The sequence below is a fragment of the Pelodiscus sinensis genome, chromosome 1 (genome assembly GCF_049634645.1).
Source record: "Pelodiscus sinensis isolate JC-2024 chromosome 1, ASM4963464v1, whole genome shotgun sequence".
Taxonomy (NCBI): Eukaryota; Metazoa; Chordata; order Testudines; family Trionychidae; genus Pelodiscus; species Pelodiscus sinensis.
The window spans coordinates 169,998,139-170,019,915 of record NC_134711.1 but is presented as its reverse complement, the minus strand read 5'-3'; the positions used below and the strand labels follow the sequence as shown (position 1 = coordinate 170,019,915).

The 21,777-nt window shown below is 39.2% G+C and overlaps 1 protein-coding gene across 24 annotated transcripts in view; it reads left to right on the top strand.

Annotated features, from left to right (window-relative positions):
* Nucleotides 1-16,180, top strand: part of ROBO2 (roundabout guidance receptor 2) — a 625,770-nt gene extending 609,590 nt beyond the window's left edge. For 16 of the 24 annotated variants that reach the window (XM_014580517.3, XM_075909832.1, XM_014580512.3 and 13 more), the window contains 3 exons: nt 1,753-2,013; nt 9,346-9,546; nt 13,410-16,180. In XM_014580517.3, the coding sequence (XP_014436003.2) occupies nt 1,753-2,013; nt 9,346-9,546; nt 13,410-13,411 (464 nt within the window). In that variant the 3' untranslated portion in view covers nt 13,412-16,180. The remainder of the gene's footprint in view (nt 1-1,752; nt 2,014-9,345; nt 9,547-13,409) is intronic. The other 8 variants (XM_014580520.3, XM_014580518.3, XM_075909831.1 and 5 more) reach the window with 1 other exon arrangement.
* Nucleotides 16,181-21,777: the final 5,597 nt, after the last annotated feature.

Below are 21,777 nucleotides of genomic sequence, written 5' to 3'. Positions count from 1 at the left end.
ACACACTTCCATAGATTTCCATAGAATTCTATAGATGTTGAAATACAAGTTGTAAACTTTAACTTCAATAATATGAATTTCAAATTGCATGAGCAGATCCCAGTGTTATAGTCCTGTAGGCTAACTGGTTATGATTGCAGTAAAATCTATTATAAGGAATGCCATTTTGGACGCCAAGACTAGAAAGCATTTTTAACATTGGCAGGCTCTCATACCCCTCCCCTTGTCTACCTACAATAACTCAAACACAGTTGTTGGCATGGAAGGTCACATTTTTATTCAAAACTAAAAATAGTAAAATAAATTAACACTTAACATAAATTATACACCAAGCCCACTGACAAATTATTATTATACTGTGCTGGCCAGAAGGGAGAGATCTCAGTCTGTGGGTTGGCACCTAATTCAGGAGTAAAGGTATAGTGTTGCTATCCGACATAAATCTCCTTCACCATACGCTAACCTGTTGTTCCAAATAACCAGCATTTTCTCATTTAACTATGCAAGACAGAAGTGCTGACTGGGAAGATGGCTTGTCAACTTTGGAGTCATTGCTGCCCCACACATAGAAAATGCAAGTAGCACCTCTACCAACAAGGACATGAAAATGAGGAATCTTACACAAATAAACTGAGACACTGCCAGTCCTTTAAAATAAATCTGTTGACCAAGGCCCCCTCATTAATATGTAAAAATTCCTTCATAGCTTCAACCCTGAGACTCCTCTGCGGGTTCTAAAAGCAGAGAAATACTCCTTCATAACATCTACTACTCCTAATCAAGTTCCAATTAATTGTTTTAAAATGCTGTGATTTCTGAAGGGTAAAAAACAAAGTGACAGAGCCTCAGCTGGTGTAAACTCTTATACCTCCACTGGAGGTAGCTCCAAATGAGCTATGCAGTCTGAAGATCTCTCAGAACATATCTTTATAATTTCCCCAATACAATTAGTTGAACCATAGTGTAGTACACAACTGTGATGAACTACAGGCTGTTCTAATATATTATAGACAGGCAGAATAAGGATGCTTCTCAGAGGAATGTCAGAAGCATTTCAATTTTATTTTTTAATTCATCACAATCTGATATTGAGGGCATAAAAATCCATATACTCTTGTTTTACTATTATAGAGGATTTTTTTTCTGAAAAGTGAGGTTTTTTGCAAAAAAAAATTTGTCTTATTTAATGGCTCTGTTTAAAATATATTTTGCACATTTATAATAATATATTGTCAGTGATGACTGATTTTTTAAATAACTTGATGTTTTCTGAAATTATGTGAAATTTGGTGGGATTTGATTGAGTTTTACTTTTAGATTTTGAGTTCATTCAAAAACTGAAAGTGAAAGTGAAACTCAAGGATTGAGACAGAGAGGTAAGCCCCAAACAGATGGGGGGGAGGGGAAGGAACCTGGTTATCTAAAATGGATTATTTTTTTCTCAGTTTGACTTAATTCCTTGTCTGTTGTTGAATGAGCCAGGTATAGTACATCATGTACTGATGATAGCTCTTATTATATTGACTTCATTGGTAGGTAGAAAGTGTTAATAGCACAATTGCTGAAGATAGAGGCTAGTAGTGCGGGTAAGATACTGCATTTCTGGCTGACATGAATTTCCTTTTTTTTAAAAAGTCATAATAAATGACTCAAATCCTTTTATTAGGGGAGGTTTTTTTCTCTGCAGTTTCATACAAAACATGTGTGTCAATTAAATATTAGCTTGTTCTAAATCTTATTCACATTTTTTAGATCTTCCTCCACCACCAGATCCGCCCCCTGGTCAGGGTTTAAGGCAGCAAATAGGCCCTGGCCAACGTGGAGGCTCGGCAGAGAGGAAAGGAAGCTCTCTTGAGAGGCAGCATACATCCAACATAGATGAAACAAAGAGCTCATTGGATCGTCAAGCTAGAACATCATTAGAGTGGCAGCGGCAAACCCAGGACTGGATAAGCTCCACAGAACGTCAAGAAGATTTCAGGAAAGCCCAACATAAACAAGCATTTGAATCAGGTGTGTGTGCTGCACCAAAGAAGTGTAGACAGCTTCTTGAAACATTTCCACTAGAGGTTTATAACTCAATAGAATGTAAGATCACCTTAAACCAGTACTCCCCCTCATTGCCAAAGCTTATATAACAAGAATAAATACATTCATCCTCTCAGCCTCCAGGTTCCTTTCACTATATAGGGAATTAATAATAATGTCAAACACAGCAGCAGAAAAAATCCGAACTCTGTTCTTGGTGGGCAAGGCAAGAGGAGTAGTGCTTTAACTATTCCCCTTTATAAATTTCATTTAATCATACATGTAAGGCCATATATTCCAGTATCTTCAACCAGCAACTAAATTGGCACTAGCTATTTTTGCATGCCTACAGAGGGCTGGCCCGTCTTAGCCTAAGCCACTTTTTCAAGCTATATTTATAGCTTCTTTTCCTCTCTACTCAAGTATATGACAAAATAACCTCCCTCTGTAAGGCTTAGATTGATGACAGTGTAGATTTTAACCGGGAATTTGGCATTGCTGAGTGAGCTTGATTTTTAATGGATCTCAGGCTGTAAAAACATGTTATAGGAGGAGGAGAAGGTGAGATTGGACTGGAGATTTAGTTTTACAATATTTGCAGAGTCCTTCTATCAGCCTGACCCAGCCACTAACAGCTTCTGGTTTTGGTCTCCTAGCTATTGTCCTTAATCCACTACTCATGGTTAAATAGAATAACACAAGGGAACAATTGCAGAAGGAACATACAGCACAGAAACAAGGCAAATACGGTTCTTTCTTTCTAGGACAGTGATGGGCAACCTATGGCATATGGTCTGTATCTGGCTCATTGGGGTGCGATGTTCAGCCCTTGAGACATTTTGTTCACTATTGCCCACATGCAGGGTTGCTAGATTCCACTGGTTTCCATCTGTGTAGTTTTTTTTCCTATTGGTATTACAAGGTGACATGCATGTAAAGAAAGGGCACAAGAAGGACATGGCTCCACTAGGACATTATTCAGAAATAACTTAGTTTGAAATAATAACTTCCAAAATAACTGTTTTCAAATAGCGAGTCCACACTACAGGGAAGCCTGGACATTGGTCCAAGGCAGGCTTCCTTAATATGGACATGCTATCTCAGCTTAGAGCCCCAGGAAGCACTGGGGAGTAATTACTTCGAATGACTCTGGGGAATAGTTATTTCAAATAGCAGCAGTGGAGCTGGAGTTTTACTGCAGCTTGGGTGCTCTGCCCCCGGCTTCCCACAGTCAGACACTGGTCAGTTTCAGCAGTGGCTGACGTGGGAAAGTCTGGGGCAGAGAAGCTGGGGTGCTGCCGGGTTGGTCTCGCAGCGCCAAGGGGCACATCCCCCCACTCCACTCCAGACCCCCATAGCCCCCCCTTCCAATAGTCTGGCATATCTGATAATCAGGCACCCCCCAGGTCCTAAAGGTGCCAGATTATTGGAAGTTTACTGTACTTCTATTTTGAAAGAACTATTTTGAAATAAGCATTATTCCTTATGGAAAGCAGGAGTTATTATTTCAAAATAACCAGCCCTTATTTTGAAATAACGGGCTTGCTAGTGTGCACACTCTGCTTGTTATTTCAAAACAAGGTAAATTATTTCAGAATAATGCCCTAGTATAGACCAGGGTGAAGTGAGGAGTGTGCTGATTGCATATAACATTGAATGTGAGAGCTGTGCACTCCCTCTGAATTGTAGCAGTGCTTTGATTGGATGCAATGAATATACCCTGCAAATTCTAGGTATGCAAACGCAGTTAGCAAAACTACCCTATCCTGGGAGATTATATTGTTTACAACAATCTTGCAGCCTACCGAGATGAAAGAGAGCCACTCATGTGTCTCACTCACTAGCCTAAGTTGCCCATCACTGTTCTAGGGCTAGACTGGGTCTTCATGCATATATTAAACTTACACTCTGACACTGACAATAAGTATTTAAATAATGATTCTCCTAACTAATCTACATGCTTACTCATATCTCTAAAAACAGTGGTACCTATCTGCTTTTCAGAACAGGGTCAGAGGAAAAATGACTAGTTCAGTTAAAAACAGAAGCAAAAAAATCTGATAATGTCCTCATACATATTTTAACAGATAACTGGAACATTGCCATTAAAAACAAACCAAAACAATTCTTCAGTAGTATGAACAAGTGAAAGACAATTTATATGTTTGTTCTACTGCCTTTGCAGTACAGATGTTTGTTTACATACTATATTAATAATGAAAATTCACCTATTACAGTCCAATAACAACCTTAATCATGAGACTTATATACAAACATTTTCTGCCTATACACCATTAATATATTGTATGCATCTCTCTGCTATGTGAAGCTATATTCAGAAGAGATTATCTGCTACCACCCACAAAATTACACTGCACCAAGGCTTTCTACCTCCATTTCTAATAAGTGATCAGGAAGAGCAGATGAGGAAGTGAACAATTATGTAACTTAGGGAGCCTACGGTAGTAGGGCTCTCATACCTCACACCTCACGTCTAAACCAAAACCTATTGAGTACGAAGGACTGATTCCCACTGGCTCCAGGGAGTGTTGAAGCAGACCCCTCAGAGGTTAGAGTTCCAGTCCTGTGACTCTTTCCGAGGTAACTGGCTTTCCCTCATGCACAACTTAGGCAGTGTAATGGGAGCTGCTGCAGCTTTCTCCTTCAGTGGGAGATATACAGATTTCTCTTTTCAAATGCTCTCTGTGATGGCCTGTAGTTGAATGCCAGGTGTTTTCCTGAGGTTGTGCAAGCATCCTATATCTCCATGTTCTTTTCTCCATTTGGTTTAACAATAGGTGTTAATACATAATTTTCTATAATGTTAATAACTATTTTTTCTTGAAATCTGTGCTGACCTATTTCCTCAGTTAATAATGAAGTTTACTGGGAATCCAGATAACAGGGTTAGATACTTAGCATACATTTCCTAAAGAAGGCATTTTTAATTGTCGTATATCTGAAAAACTGTTCATTTTCTTTGATATCCCTCAAAACCATTTTACTGTTACCTAGTGTTAGCCTTACCATTTTGAAAACATGTGTTTAGTGTGAATGTGACAAAAGTCATAATCTGCACTTTCAACCTGTTTGCAAACACTTGCATATAGCAAAAAATACACATCAGAAGAATCAAGAAACATGCATAAGCAACAACAGTAATTGTATGAACTTTTTATCACACTCATCTTCCCTTCCGTTCTTCCCTCCATTCCCCATTTCATTGCTTTCAGTCACTGCATCATGTTCATCTTTGCATCTAGGTCTTACAAACTCCTGCATCTTGGACTAGCTATGTTCCTGAGTAGTCCCATTGATTTGGTTCAAAAATGAAGTATGTGGGACTATTAATATGAGTAAACCTGTGCACGCTGCTAAGTATTTGCAGGATCAGAGCTCATGATTGTAAACTCTTTAAGGTAGAGATAATATGTATATTACTTGTGAATCCCCAAGCCCACTTTCTGTGCTTTGTGTATGAAACAACTAGAAGATTTACCTGGTGTTGCTCAGGTCCTTAATTCAAATAAGCTTTGTTTTTCTCCATTTAAATCATTGTTCTGGGATGGGGCTGAGGATGAGGAGTTCAGTATCCACGCTGCCATGAGGAGAGAGGACTATCACAGCTGTCTCTCACCACAGCAGCTTGAGGCCAGGTGAGAAGTGCCTCTCCATGGCTGCTTCAACTGCAGTTGGCACAGCTGGGGGAAGGGATACATGTCCCCAGGCTGGGACACAGACAGACAAATTCTCTGAAATATATTGTAGATAGCAGTTCCTATCTCTAACTTTGTGGCCCAGTGGGGTTATAGCTGTCCTGGTCCTCATGCCTGGCCCCTTGCTGCCCTCCTGTGGTCATTCTGCAGCATAACTGTCCCTCCTACCAGAACCCTTGCTTTCCATTTTATGAGAAACAATCACATTCCAGACACATCCTGTTGTCCTGACATAACCAAACCCTGACCTTGCTTTAAGTTATAATAAAAGGAAGCTGCATATCACATTTGGTGACCATAGCTTTTACTGTTTAAAGGGAGTCCATTGAACAAATGGACTCACAGACAAAAAGACACGAACGGACAATGTTTCTAAAATGTATTGAAGATAAATAGAGCTGCCTGAGCACTATCTGAAGACTACATTGTTCTCTTTTACCTTGATTGGCTTATGCAATGGAAATTTTACCGCATTCATGAAATTATTCAATTAATAACAGTAACATTTATCAATATAAAATAACAACTTGTAAAGCTATAATAATAACAGCAACTATGGTTGACAAACCACGGTGAGCCCTGCTTGCCAGCTGTGCTGTCCGGCGATCTGCGCATGTGCAGATCATTCTGCGCATGCACAGATCGCCCAAACCCGGTTCTTCTGGGTTACAATCTATTCGCCCGTGGTGAGTAGATTGTATTATTTGTCGAGCCCTGGTTATTCGGGATATTAGGTAGACAAAGATTATTATACTTTCTACTGTACGGTCCCACATAGGACCTGGTCCAATTGCCATTGATATCAAAGGCATAAGCCCCCACTGACTTCATTTGTGCAGGTTTTTATGCATTTTACAAAAGAGTATGAGTAGTATAGTACTGGAAACCATATTTTAACAAATGACTTCTGAGTATGTTCAGAATCACTGAGTGGAGCAAAAGTGGCAATATATTTAAATATGATGTGCTCAGCTACCCTTTGAGGGAAACAGTGAATGAACCAAGTTAGAGTACCGGTAGTTTAGTTTCGAAAACAAGGAGACCATTGTGGTTGTTCAATGCAGGTGGGTCAAAGAAACCCCACTTTTATACATGTACATTAAGGCCTTGGTTCTGCAAAAAGAACCACATGTGCCGATACTCATTGAACTTTTTGGAGGATCCAGGCATACGAGGCTCTTTTGGAGGAGAAAAGAGAACTGTCTATGGGATTTAGACAAATATCTTCCGAGTTATAGAATGTTTGGAAAATCTGTTATTTTATATTTTTATTGTTTACTTTATAAATTACATATTTCTCAAGCGATATCAAACTAGAAAATAGTCTATTAAATTATTGTAATAGTATAAGATAAGCTTCTGGAGGGTTGTATGTTTGGAGGGGGGTGGAAAAAAGTATTTAATTTCACTCTTAAAAGTAAAAAAGAATGGACTATTCATTGAAATCTTGGTCGTCATCCCAAAACTCAGAAAACAAACTGGTTTATGGTATTATTCATCCTCCTGAACTTCTGCAAAATGAGCATCTTTTTGTTCCATCCTCTATAAATGTATCCAGCTTTCTGCTCAACTGATTTTTTTCTACCTTGTGTTTATTGCTGCCTTTGAAGGTTGCTCTATATTTCAGCCAGCTTTTGGAAAGTTTCCCCCATTGTTAGGGTTTGCTGCAAAAAGAACTTTTAATAATATTTAAGACTTTGACAGCTAAATGCCATCTTGCTATATCTTTTAAATGTTCACTTTCATTTCAACAAGGACAGCACAGTCATAGCATATGAAGCTGATATCCTGCAGTGCTAATATTCTAAAGACCTATTGGCCAGCCCTAAGATTATGGAAGTGAGTCAAATATAATCTCTCATCTCTCTGTTCCTTTCCAACTAGTCCCTATCTACTGCTCCCTCCCTATTTCTTCCCACTATTATATGAGCTAGATCTTGCCCAATTAAATGTTTTAGCAATAGGTGGTGGAGGAAGAAACCTTAACCTCGATTCAGGCATGTACTTAAGCAAGTTCATGCTTTAAGCTTGTGAGGCTGTCTACACTTGCCAGATTTTTGCGCAAAAACCCACTTCACTGGAAATGCACATTTAGCACCAAATCTTCTGAATTTCAGCACAAAAATAAAGTCTTCTCAATGAGTCTCTCTTTGCTTTTGCACTGATCTGCCTGTGAAGATTCTTGGTTGTTTTTAGTGGCACTCTCACTGCTCTGGGGCCCCAAGTAAATCCCTACTTGTATTGTGGAATGCTCTTGCTGCCCCCACAATGCAAACAAGGCAGGCAGATTGAATGTCCTGTACAGAGTCAGGGAGGGAGGCAGAGGCTGAGGTTGGGGTGTCCTCCTAGCCCTGCCTCAGGACTGGTTGCTGCCAGTGACTGTCTGCTACCATAATGATTTTCTTACTGTCCCATATCAATATATAGTGAGATAGCTACCACAATGTGCTCCTCTCATTGACAATGCAAGTGCTGCACATGTAAACATGCTCTGACACCTGTAATAAAGTGAACACAGATCAGTGTGTTTCTTTTAGCACTTTTCTATGACCAACAAAACTATCCGTGAAAAAATTCAGCAAGGGTAGACGTGGCCTGAATTGTCCCATTGACTTTAGAGGGGGAGGCTACACATTCATTTAAAGTTATGCATATGCTTAAATATCTTGCTGAATTGGTGTTCTAGTTACATGGTCTGTTCCTCAAGATATAGTACAATCAGCTACACTGCTGTGTGTACAACAGAAAAATAAAAACAAAATATTTCCACAAAATAATCAGCTAAATGCCTCAGCGTGGGAGTAAAAACCATTCTGTTGTTTGCTGCTGCTTCTATCATTACCATAATTCCCAGAGGACCCAATCATGTCTGAGGCCTGTTTTGCTAAGTACTGGACAAACACTGAGGTGCGAGAAAGCCTATGATCATTGGGACTGAATCGCTCTCTCCCCAAAGACAGTCTGTCTCCCAAAATGCCTATCATCTATGAAAGAGGAAAGGGAAACTGAGTGGGATATAATCCTTTGTTCAAAGACAGCCATGTAGTGCCTCTGAAACAGTGTCACAGAAGGTTTATTCGACACACAAATATTCAAGTAACAAGATGATTTCTAAATAAGATTTTTTCCAATGTACTTTACAGCCTAGGAGAGTACTGATCTGTAGGAAGTTAATTAAATTAGCTGATACCACACTTCTATATCTAAATTGATTGAAGTGGTGTTACCATAAGTTAAACTAAAGGGGAAAAAACACATCCTAGAAGCTTAAAGGAAAATCTAATCACTGCATTGTTCTGGAAACTGTATATGCAGCTATTTCTATTAAGAAATCTGTGATTCATCATCTATTTGTTCACAATGAATATCATTTTATAATTAATGCAAACTAATTTGTAAGTGTATATGCAAATACATTGGTATCTGTGGAAGTAGTTTGGGATTCACATGGAGACTTTTGGGCATTATTGCCATACCGCAAGCTAAAATAAAACCTTTCTAAATGTAATACACACTGAGTGAGTTTGATGTCCACACCTGGCAAACGCTGTTTATATATGTGTATATAGATATATATATGATTTGATTTTGTTTTTTCTAGAAGAGTCACTGGTGCCATATAGTAAGCCCAGCTTCCCATCCCCAGGTGGTCACAGCTCTTCAGGAACAGCTTCTTCTAAAGGATCGACTGGACCTAGAAAAGGCGAAGTCTTGCGAGGAGGTCACCAACGCAATGCTAGTGACCTTCTTGATGTAGGATATATGGGATCAAATAATCCAGGACAGTTTACTGGTGAATTATGTGAGTGCCTTTCTGCTATAATTCAAATGTTTAAAAAAAAAGACAAATGTATATTAAAATTTTCACTGATGCCAGATTGCACTCCAGAGCGAGGGCAGTGCAGTTTGACAGTCAGAAGTAATTCTGATCCACATCTCAGTCATCTCTGAAGATCACTTCCCTGTGACAAAGATGAATGACTGAAATTTATCTTTCTGTTCCTTTAGATGTAGTTTAGACTACACCTTGCAAGATGATTGTTAATCCATGTTAGTACTGTGACTCATGCCAGGGTAATTTATTTAAGCCATGCTTAAACCTGTGATGCTAGTGTAAAGGGAAACACATGAGGTCAGCGGGTTAGAATTACTCATTATGCTTTAGATGGGAAGGAGGGGCATGCTCATGTTGCTTGGCCCGAAAGTGGCACTGGTGATGGTGTTACAGGAGTGCATTAAAATGCTTACCTGGAGCTTATCCCTCCCTTTCTTTACCCACTCTCTTTCTCATTCACCTTTCTCTCTCCTCAGTGCCCCATTCCCCAATTCAGTCTCCCTTTTGCTCATCCCAGAGAAAGTGTGCCTCCCTCTTTCTCAAGTTCCCCAGGCTAGCAGAACTCCTTCCCAAATGTATTACCACTAGGTATGTGTCATATCTGGTACCATGCTGTGTATACAGCAGTTTGATGACACTCACATGAAACATCAAAGACTTGTTAGGTTATAGCAACTGACCTTTTAGTATCAAGAACAGCAAATACTCTGGTGTTCTGCCTGCCTGGGAAACACAGTGAGAACACCCTTGAGGCTAGAAGTCTTGAGGGAAGTTCTGGTACTTTCTCAGCATATCAGCAGCTCATTTAGAGCAGGTGGATACCTGAGCTACGCTCATGTTTGTCAATGCAAAGCTACATCAGTTTTGGATTATTTAGTTACACAAGGCTCTTCAAGATATAGGGTACCTCAGGCTAACCCTCCACATATAGTGTCATGTATAGAACCTGCCAGCACAGGTAAAAATTAACAGTGTAGACGGTAAGGTACTACTTAGGCAAGTAGAATAAAGATCATTCAAAACCTTAGGCCATGTCTACATTGGCGGGTTCTTGTGCAAGAACATCTTGCGCAAGGTTTCTTGTGCAAGAAGTCTTGCACAAGAACACATCCACACTGCCATTTGCAAGATGTGCTTTTGTGCAAGAGCATTCATGGCGGTGTGAATGCTCTCTTGTGCAAGAAAACTCTGATGGCCAATTTAGCCATAGGGCTTTCTTTTGCAAGAAACCCCTGCCGCGCGTCCAGGACAACTGCCTCCTTCGCTCCATCCACTGCCCTCTTGTGCAAGAGCTGTTGTGCAAGAAGGCTTACACTTGTAAAAAAGAGTGTAGCTCTTGTGCAAGAAACCCTCTCTTACCACGCCGTACTGTAAATCTTCTTGTGCAAGAGCAGGCGGGCAGTGTGGATGTTCTGCAGGTTCTTGCGCAAGAACAACCGTTCTTGTGCAAGAACCCACCAGTGTAGACATAGCCCTGGAGTATGTATCCTATATGGCTTTATTCATGTCCAAGTAGTGCCTCTTCCATGCTACACTCCTGTTTTTTAGCTGTATCTAGTATCCCTTTGCCTCCACAGTGCTGGATCTTTTCCCTACCCCTAGGAAAGGCTCTACAAGGTCTCTGCTGCTGGAGTCTTTCTCCCATGCCAGCATCTTTCACTAATGCATGTAGCTACACACAGGGGATGGACAGACTTGCTGGGCCCCGGTGCAAGTTTGTGGGAGGGGTAGCTCGGCTCTACACTCTGAGAAGGGGCAGGGCCTTGGATGGAAGGGGCGGGACTGGAAGCAGCCCATCCTCAGCACCGTCCATAGTGCTTTGGGCTGTCCCCTTCCAGCCAGCCTTGAGTACCGCCCGGAGTGTGCCACGGGCCCTGACCAGCCAGCCCTCACATCCACCCAGACATGTCACGTGGCACTCTAGAAGCATTTTAAAGGTCTCAGGGCTCCAACCACTGCCCTTGCTGATCCTAACGGTCAGGAGCCCCTGGCCCTTTTGAATTGCTGGGCCCCAGGACAACTGTCTCCTTCGCTCCATCCATTGGCAAGACTGTCTATGCACTGTCGTATGAATGTACTTGGTTTTCACAGCAGCCTGTAGTTTCATCTTTAGGCGAGGACTTACTCTGAACCACCATGCAAGCAAGGCAAGGAATGTGACCAAAGGAAAGGGGATGTGGTTTGGACTTTGCTGCTGTTCGATAGGCCTGTTTCCATGGCAATGCCATAGTGCCATGGGCAGCTAGGAGCCCAACCCATCGCAGAGCGACTCCAGGTTCAGAGAAGTACAAAAGTACATTTCAAACATTTTTTTCATCTCTCTGATCTCTGCCAAGCCCTCCTCCATTGTGAATCTGACCTATAACATTGGAATCTCACTGTACTATAGAATATTTTAATCATTTGCACATGCAGTACAGTTTAAAAGTGACACAACTGGAGAACATTTGAAGAATATAACCAAATAACCAGGTGTTACCTGGTCCCATGCATCTGACGAAGTGGGTCTTTGCCCATGAAAGCTTATGCTCCAATAAATCTGTTAGTCTATAAGGTCCCTCAGGACACCTAGTCGCTTTTGCAGATTCAGACACAGCTACCCCTCTGATACTTGACAGGTGTTACCTGATATCCAGTTTGAGCCCTAGGTCTGACTTCCACAAAAATATTCCATTTGAAAAAGATATAGAGGTCATTTAAAATAATTAAGTATGCCACTCTTTCCCTCTTATGTATTTCTTTTATTTCTGGTGACTTTCTTTCTTTCTTTGGTAAAAACAATAAACAGAGATTACCTGGACAGCAACTAACGTGAATATTCTTACAGGCCTCGTCAAACAAAGGTTTCTTAGGTACAATCAACCCTGTAACTGTACCCAACCCTTCTTAACTGTACCTATTTCTCTAAGTAGGTACATTGTTTCCCTGTCAGTGGAGATCTGTGGCTGTCTATCTCTGTGGATCAGCCTGAAGAAGTAAGGCCTTAGTATGTGGTCCAAAGCCTGTTATGTCAATGGATAAACTCCCACTGACTTCAATTAGGTCTGGCTCATGCCCTGGGTTAACATTTATACTAATGTCCCATTAATCAGTTCAGGATAGATTCCTCCCTCATACACACCCCAGTGGGGACTCAGTACAGGCACTTCACTCTATGGGTGCATCTAGACTTATGTCCACACTGCTACTGCGTTCTTTTGAAAGAAAATCGAAAGAACGCAGGGGGGTTTCCGACATTGGTAAACCTCATTCTATGAGGAAGAATGCCTTTTCCGAAAGAGCTCTTATGGAAAAAGGTGTGTGTGGACTTGGAAGAGGGAGTTTTTTCAAAAGAAGAGGAAAGAGGAAAAGGCACTGGTGCCCTAGTGGCCACTCTGTCCATAATAATAACAGTTTAAATGTGAGATAGAATCCATTCAGTGTGGACGCTATCTTTTAAAAAAGCAGATCGCTTTTTTGATGTGCTTTTGCAGTATGGATGATCTCTTTTGGAAGAAGTTTTTTCTGAAGATCTCTTCTGGAAAAGCTTTTTCCAAAATAAGCCTGCAGTCTAGATGTACCCTATGAGGCATAGCAAAGAAACCGAGCCTCGGTTTTTATCTGCAGAGGTAAAAGAGAGACTGCAGCTGACTCACACCTACATGCACACAGGAAGAGACATTTAATATCTTTTCTACAACTGGTGGTAAGTGTGGAGTTTTTAAAGTGAACCACTTCCAATTTGAAAAGCCATTTTAAAAAAATTAAATAAATCTATGTAATGTGATTGCAGTAATGTGGCCACAGGATTTGTTTTATTTAGAGCATTTTTTCTCTTTTTCTTTCTATAGAGTAGTTGAGAAGAGACATCCCAAGCTGCTCTGAAGGACCATCAGGTCTGAACTCATGGAAGTGATGACACTAAACAGTGCAATGAACATTTTCTTTATTTATGTACTATTAAAAGAACTGTAAATGCAATGTAAAGACACACAGCCACACATATCCCACAGATACTTGTGTTTGTCTCTTTAATACACCATCCACCTTAAACTATTTCTTGTCAGGCGTATATAAAAAAGAAAGAAAAAATTCACCCTCCAGGATGAAAAAGATTGCCCTCTGTATATAATTTCTTTTGTTGCATTGCTATGCAAGCTCACCTTCTTTTTAGCTATGTTCATTTTATTGTCTGTTCTTATTGGTCTGTTGTACTATATGTGAATTAATAGGCTGTGGTGCCATATATTAACTTTTAATTGTGTAACTTTTATGTTTAAAGTTTGCACTGCAATTTTATTTGGTGATAAGCACAAAACTCTACTCCTCGTGACATGAAGAAGAAGACTGAATGTGTGAAGAGTGTTTATGTGCTGTAAGCTGTGTTGGATAATGCTGGATGTAATGGAGTATGGTAAATGGTTTTCCATTGGGATGTAGAAATAGGAAGATGACAGGAAAAACTGAAGTTAGCAAAGATGTCAGGGACAATAAATCTTTTAATAACAAGCAACATGGTTGCTTTTACTATTAAAAAGGGGGGTATCAAAAAATGAAAATGTGAGTTTCAAGAGTGAATATCAAAAAAGAGTCTATAGAGTTGAACTAAGACCTCTGAATAGAATGCTAATCTTTTCAACTCTTAGGATCAGTTTTTACCTGCCCAATATAATTTAATAATGGGGGAGGGGACTTGCTACAAACAAAAGAAATGAAGGTGTTTCACTAAAGCTGTTTTTATGTTACATTTTTTAAAGAATTACCATAATTAATCTCTCAAAGCCAGCATGTAATGCAAAAATTCCCCCAGGAAAAACAGACAATGTAATCTCTGGGATTACCTAGCAAGTAGTTAAGGATGCAATTTATTATTGAGACATATTCAAGATGTTTCTGAAAAATGAAATACTTTGGAGTATCTTAGTTCATCTTTCCAATACATGTACAGTACAACAGAGGATAGCGCTGCACCACTGAAATTCATTACATCGTTATTTTTATGCAGTTCTAGAAATTTTTGTGTTTTATTAACTGAAGTCCTCAGTAACTGAAGTCAAATCCACAGAATTTGTAGTAAAATTCTTAGTGTTTGAAAAAGAAAGCAATGGTAAAATTATGTTCAGTTTGCAGTTTTCTTTTAATGCAATATGTTTTCAGAAATTGGATACAAACAAAAACCTTTGACCTACTTTTAACGCGTGAATTTAAATCCTACTATAATCACAAAGTAACGCATGTTTATACACTTTTTGAATAAACCAAACTCTGTAAGTGGACATTAATTACAGAATCCTGTCTCATCATTAGTTTTCATGACTTTCTCGAGATTTTCTTGAAAATCCCAATGAGTAATTTTTTTAAACATTTGTTAGACTAATCTACATGTGTTAAATACCACATTCATTCAATACTTAATTTGAATTTTACATCCTGCAGCTTTTTTCTGTAATCACCTAATCAATAATTGAAGATTGCATTTAAACACTCATTAAGTTTATCCTTTCTATGCTGGTTTGTATATCACTGTCGAGTTCACCAGTATTAAGCAAAGTACACTTTTAGTAATGGCAAAGTTCTAGGACAAGTAAATTACACTGCTAAATACGTGTTTCATTTTATTTAGTGATTCCATGATACAGTAAAACACTACAGTTTTCAATTGTATTCAGCACTGAAAACTGTTATTTAACTTTACTTAAAGTCACATCTTTACAGATTACAAGACAAAAAATAAACAAAGTGTATGAATTTATTTATATATGTAACCAATGAATATATGTAAATTTCCTGCTGATTAAATTGATATAGTTAAAGACGTTTAAAAATGTATTGAAACTAAGTTAAAAAGGGCTTCAGATTTTTGCTGACTCTGATATATGAAGATACAGATTCTTCAGCATGCTTCTCAAATTTTGCTGCTCTGGAAACAATTCAGTACGTCTACAGAGGATTTTGACATTAACACTTGTGCTGAGCTTTGGTGGAACACCTTTTTTACTATGTTCTATTTTAAAACTGGAATAATTAGAAATTGACAAAATCCATCCCAATTACTTTCAGATATGTTTTATCTATTCCACTGGAAAGTAAATGTGTGTCAGTATTAAAGCTGTGCAGTACCATGATATTCACTAACTTGTGCATCTGCTTCTGTATGTTTTTGTTCATTAATAATTTGCTTACAATATTACACAACAAGAAGTTGTTGTGCATCGCAAAATGTCTCCATGATCTTACAGGGGATGAGGTTTTTTTCTCTCTTTTCTATACAGTGTATTTCCAGCAAACAACAATACATATTTTTAAAATGCAGTTTAATTTACTATTTTTTAAAAAAGTAGTATTTCATTTTTTTAAAAAACTGAAAACATTTATTGTGAATATGTGTTTTTAGAAAGGGGATGTTGCAGTGGCACTTAGTCTTCCAAATTGTTTTCTATTTTTTTTTTTTTTTTTTGGCTACAGATTGTTCATGGAAAAAGTATGACCTCTTAATGTGTTTCATTGGTATTGTTAGTGCAGCAAAGTTTAATTGGCATAGAAGTTGGTTGATAGTACTGTCTAAGTGTGTATTGTATATTTACTGGGGAAGAAAATAAAACGTATTCACATTTCAAATTTATGTTAAAATAATGAGTAAGGAGTCAATATGTGAGAAGAGTCAATAAACTTAAATAACCTAAAATACCATAAATAAAACTATCCAGTGGCTGGACAAATTTGAAGCTAGACAAATTCAACCTGGAAATAAGATGGAAATTTTTAGCCATGAGGATAATCAGTCATTGGAACAATTTACCAAGGACTATGTGTATCTGGTAAATTTTCAATCATGATTATATATTTTTTCTAAAAGATATGATCTAGGAATTATTTTGGGGAAGTTCTATGTCCTGGGTTACACAAGAGGTCAGATTAGATTATCACAATGATCCCTTCTAGCCTTGGAATCTATAAATCTATAAACTGGGAAGAAATAGGGAATTATAACATTTACTGAGCTATAATGTTCACTGTCTACTTTCAGGTACCAAGTACTGCTGAACAAAGCTGCTAACTTTCTTAGGAACTCTAGGACAAATTGATCATCCACATCAGCTGCATGGCATCATTGAAATCAATTCTGCTGTACCTGCTTAGGCTAGTAGTAAATATTACCCACCATGGGTGACTTGCATATAAGGTCTCATGAAGAGTGAGAATAGTTTTACAGATATTCACCAATTTAACCATGTTGGTGCTACACTCCCCAGGTGGACATATGGTATTATGTAAAACAAGGCTTTCAATTGCATGGCTTACTCGGAGTGAATATTGTTTTACATCAATGCCGCCCATGTACACTGGGATTACACTGGTACAAATATCCCCTGTATAAACCAGTTTTCCCTGACATTTGTGTAGAATAAATAATAAGGAAAAGATTGTTGAAATAAAAAAAAATCTGTACATGTTCTTCAGATACTGTTTGGGCAGCTACCTCAATGATACATAAAGAAATACTAAAGACAGTGTGCAATAGAATATTTATTAAATGTTCATTAAGCTCCTGCTCCAAAGCCCATTCCAATGAATAAACATTTCACACCCACAAATCATCAACAACTTCAGTGGGGCTCTGATATATTTAAGGAATGCAGGACCCAGGTTGCAAATATTTAAGGATCCCAAAGATCCTTAAATACAACTCAGACAGTTGTAAATACTGGTCAGGAAGAAGAGGTTTTTTTTAAAAGCATGGATTATTCTAATGTATTTATTAAACTATATAAAGAGCTGAACAGAAAATTAAGAATCAGTCCAAAATAACTCTCTTGTGCATGTCTCCAATTTCTATATTGCCTGGCAATAGAAATGTTCATTAGCAGCCATGAGGAAGAGTCCTGAGAATCAAAAAGGGACGGACAAAAATTGTCTCTTCAAAAAACTTCATAGAGTAATTTTGCTTTATTTTAGGCCATTTCCATTGTCATTGTTTTTCTCAAATTCCTGGAAATTGAGTTGAGGTGCTACTTAAAAAAAAAAAAATGGGAACTGCAAATTTAATGTGCTTTTTTCCCGCAAAGTTCTGTTTGAAAATAGATTTGAATTAACTTGCATGCTTTTGTCCAGAAGTTAGACATCTGTATTTCTCATGGACTTAATAAAAAAATAGCTATTTTTTAACTCATTCATCACATCTGGAACGCTTTCACTAAAAATATGTTATTTTTGAAAACCAAATGGGACATGGACATGGATTAATTCAGGATTTCTGTTAAAATTAGAAGTGTAGCAAGCAATACATAAAAATATAAAGGCTACCAGATTACTTTGACTCAGTTACATTCATTTTAAACATCCCTAAGATGAGATATAGCCGGGTAACATTTGAAAAATCCTTGGACGTAGTACACTCCCAGGAAGGAGAGGGATTCCTGAATGGAACAGAGTTAAAATTGTGAGTGATGTGATGAAATTAGAAAATATAGTTTCACCAGGAAAATCCTTTTATTGCGATCAATCATTTTTTCTCCTTCCTGGATGTTTACACCTGTTGGCTTTCTCCCAGTCCTGCTCTGCAACCTTTAATGTTAAGTGCCAGCAGTCTGGTTCCATTTTGGTTTAGGTGGAGCCCATCCTTCCTGTATAGAAAGGGTCCCAAAAGTTTTGCCAGTTCCTAATAAATCTAAACCCCCTCCTCTCTATACCATTGTCTCATCCATGCATCGGGACTCTGAAGCTTTGCCTGGTCCTGCACATGGAACTAGAAGCATTTCAGAGAACACTAACTTAGAGGTCCTGGATTTCAGTCTTTCCTAGTAGCCTAAATTTGGCCTCCAGAACCTCTCTCCTACCCTTCCCTATGTCATTGGTATCTACATGTACCATGACCACTGGCTCATCCGCAGCACTACACATAAGACTATCTAGATGTCTCGAGAGATCTGCAACCTTCACACCCGATACGCAAGCCACTATTCAGATCTCCCGGTCATCACAACTCCAGCTAGCTATGTTTTTAATGATCAAATCCCCCATTACTAACATCTGCCTTTTCCTAACAACTGGAGTTCCCTCCCCGGAAGATGTAACCTCAATGTGAGAGGATACCATAACATCCCCCACTAAAGCCATGCAGGTTTAGAACCCTATGCCCAGGTTCAACTTGGCTTAGAAACTCCCAGGTAAAGGCAAGTTGTGATTCCGAGCCCCTTCACAGTCCCTCTGAAGAGAATCCTTCATATGGCTGGTTTCACTTCCTTTAGGCAGAAATGGAACTCTATAGAGCACCTCCTCTTAGCCTGGCTTTCTGGGTCAGAGCACGTGTTCAGGAGTGTTGATTGCTATGGGGAGGAAGTAGCAATTTCCCTTCAGCCATTTTATACATCACTGTATTCCATGATGGCTTTCACTTCTTTTTGATCTTCCATCACTTATCTTTCCTGCCTATAATAGAGCTACTATAATCCTAGATGCTGACACAACTTTGTCTCCTACCCCCCTAAATGTTTCTGAAATGACACCTCTGCCATGTTAACTTATCACATTTGACATCTGCATGGCACTTCTCTCTGGGTGCTTGGCCCCAGTAGCTCATTAAAGTAATGTAACACCGCTTCTTCAAAAGAAAACAAATCTCTTATTCACTCAACAGCACATAAAATCAGCAAATAAGGTAAAAACAATAAATGACTATCCACCAGGGACTTTCACCTTCCCTTTTCCTTGCAAATTTTGGTATGTGCCATTCAGTCAGAGCACACACACTGGGCATGCTCCTGGACTGGCAGGAGTAGGCTGCCCTACTGCAATTTCTCTCTTTGTGTCTCACCTGCCATGTTTTCCCCACTTGATGCTCACCTTACTCTCCTTCCCCCAGCTCACCAACATATCCTTTCTATATAGTAGGGTTTAATGGTTCAATGTCCTTTGCGCTCAGTGCTCCCAGCCTTGGGAAAATATGCCTGTTTATCTGGTTGGCAACAGACAGCGAAGTATGTCCTGATTAGTAGTACCCACTGATATTTTAAGGACTTTTGAAGTGTTTCCTACTAAGCTAGCTTATTGGTTCAGTTCCTACTTGTTACCCAGCAGCCCTGTATAAAACTGAATCAGTCCACTCATGCATCCCCATATGACACTATGCATTGCCTTTCTTAATAGTTAGGTCACATAGTCATAACATTAGTACAGATTAACCCTACATTCAGCCTACTTATTTCTGGACTCTGGAGCAGTGTTAATAGAGGCTACAGGGGAAAACTGCAAAGATCTATATTTTGCCGCTGTGAGGTTACTGTGAAATAATCCCATAATAGCCCATTTTCCCGGTTCTATGTCACCTCCCACTGCTGCCTATAGTCTGTCTGCTGGAAGGCCAACTGCCTACAGTGGCAGCCAGTTGCACAGCATCACACAAAACCACAGAGAACCTGAAGCTTAGTTATTTTGTGGCTGCTGCTCCATCAGCCATTGGGAGGGGAGAGGGAGGTCATAAAAGCCAACTAATCCAGGCAATGGGGAATACGACATCTGGGTTTAGTTTATTCTTGGCTGCTGAACCAGTCCCTTAGGGGATATTGTAGACTAGTGTAAATTAGCACATTCTTGAGGCTGCAAAGTGTGCTCTGATTTATGCCAAGTCACACAAAAGTGAATTAACAGGTTATTTGTCCTCTCCTCACATTCCACTCTTTGGTCCCCTAGCTGGGCATACCTTAAGCAGAAATAGCAATCAGAACCATGGAGAGGCATATGGTATAATGCAGATGAGGGCCAAAAATCCCTTGGCTTCTTTGTGGGTATTGGGCCTGGGTGATTTTGGCTTTACTGAAGTTGTTGTTGTTGTTGTTGTTGTTGTGGCCTGTGCTACCATTTCTCATTACAAATTCACAGCTAATTACTGTATGTAGGCACAAAGCTAGACTTGAAATCAATGAGGATTAGATGCCTACGTATTTTTGAGGAGCTGGACATTGCCACATCACTACTAGCCAGGTTTTACCCTCCCATTGACTGTTTCTGATTCTGTCCCCACTTCTATTTCCCTGAATTTTTCTAGAAGGGCTCTCATGTTTCTGCCTATATTTCCAATCTTTCCCTTTGCATAACTTTGCCAAATTCAGTGGTGGCCACTACTTCTCCCAATTTAGTATCATCTATGAATTTGATTCACATGCTACCTATTTTTTCTTCTATTAGGGTATGTCTGACAGAGGGATGCAGATTAGGCTGGTTAACATTGGAAATGAGGCAGGGATTTAAATATCCCGTGCCTAATTTGCATAAAAATGGCCACCATATTTTGCCGACTTAGCACTTTGTTGGCAAAAAGCAACAGTCTAGAGGGGGATCTGTCGAGAAAGAAAGCCTCTTTCGACAGATCCCTTATTCCTCCTGCAAGGAGGTTTACAGGATCTGTCGAAAAAGGCTTTTTTTCTCGACAGATCCCCCTCTAGACTGCCACTTTTTGCCGACAAAGTGCTGAGTCGACAAAATGTGGCGGCCATTTTTATGCAAATTAGGCATGGGATATTTAAATACTTCCCTCATTTGCAATGTCGATCTGCCTAATCTGCATCCCTCTGCCAATGGAGGGATGCAGTCTAGACATACCCTCTATGACTATATAAAGATGAGGCCTAACATAGCAATCACTCACTCCATCTCATTGCCATTTCTTTTGTTTAGTCTTTTTTAGCCAAGGTCAAATCTACTTGACTATGTTCCTATCCATGACATTGGACTCACTGTGAACAATTTTCATTTAAAAACTATGCTTAATGTGTGTTCTGTTTCACATGCTTTTTTGTTCACTTTCATTCATATTATTCATCTCTAGCTAATGTGCAAAATGAATGAGCTCATGGCATGTATCTTGTGGGCCTAAACAATTATGACTATTCTGAGAAATTACAGCAAGTACTTAGCTTCGTTTTGCTTTCTATGTTGAAAGTATCAAGAAAATGAACACTTAAATTTACTTTACTGATGAACACCAGGATAGGGCTTCCAGTTAGTTTTTTCAAAATCCGGTTGCCATTTATGCTGATGGCTGTGCCTCATTTATGCTGATCAATGCAGCTTTTGACTTCAAGGATCACATTAGTATTTCTGTGCTGTGTTGAAAAGCAGGAAACCAAAGTGCAGCAATTTGAGAGCCACTCGGATGCAGGTAAAGAATATAACAGCTTGAGCAAGTGCTAATTAGAACCAATTAAACTTAATTGACCTCCT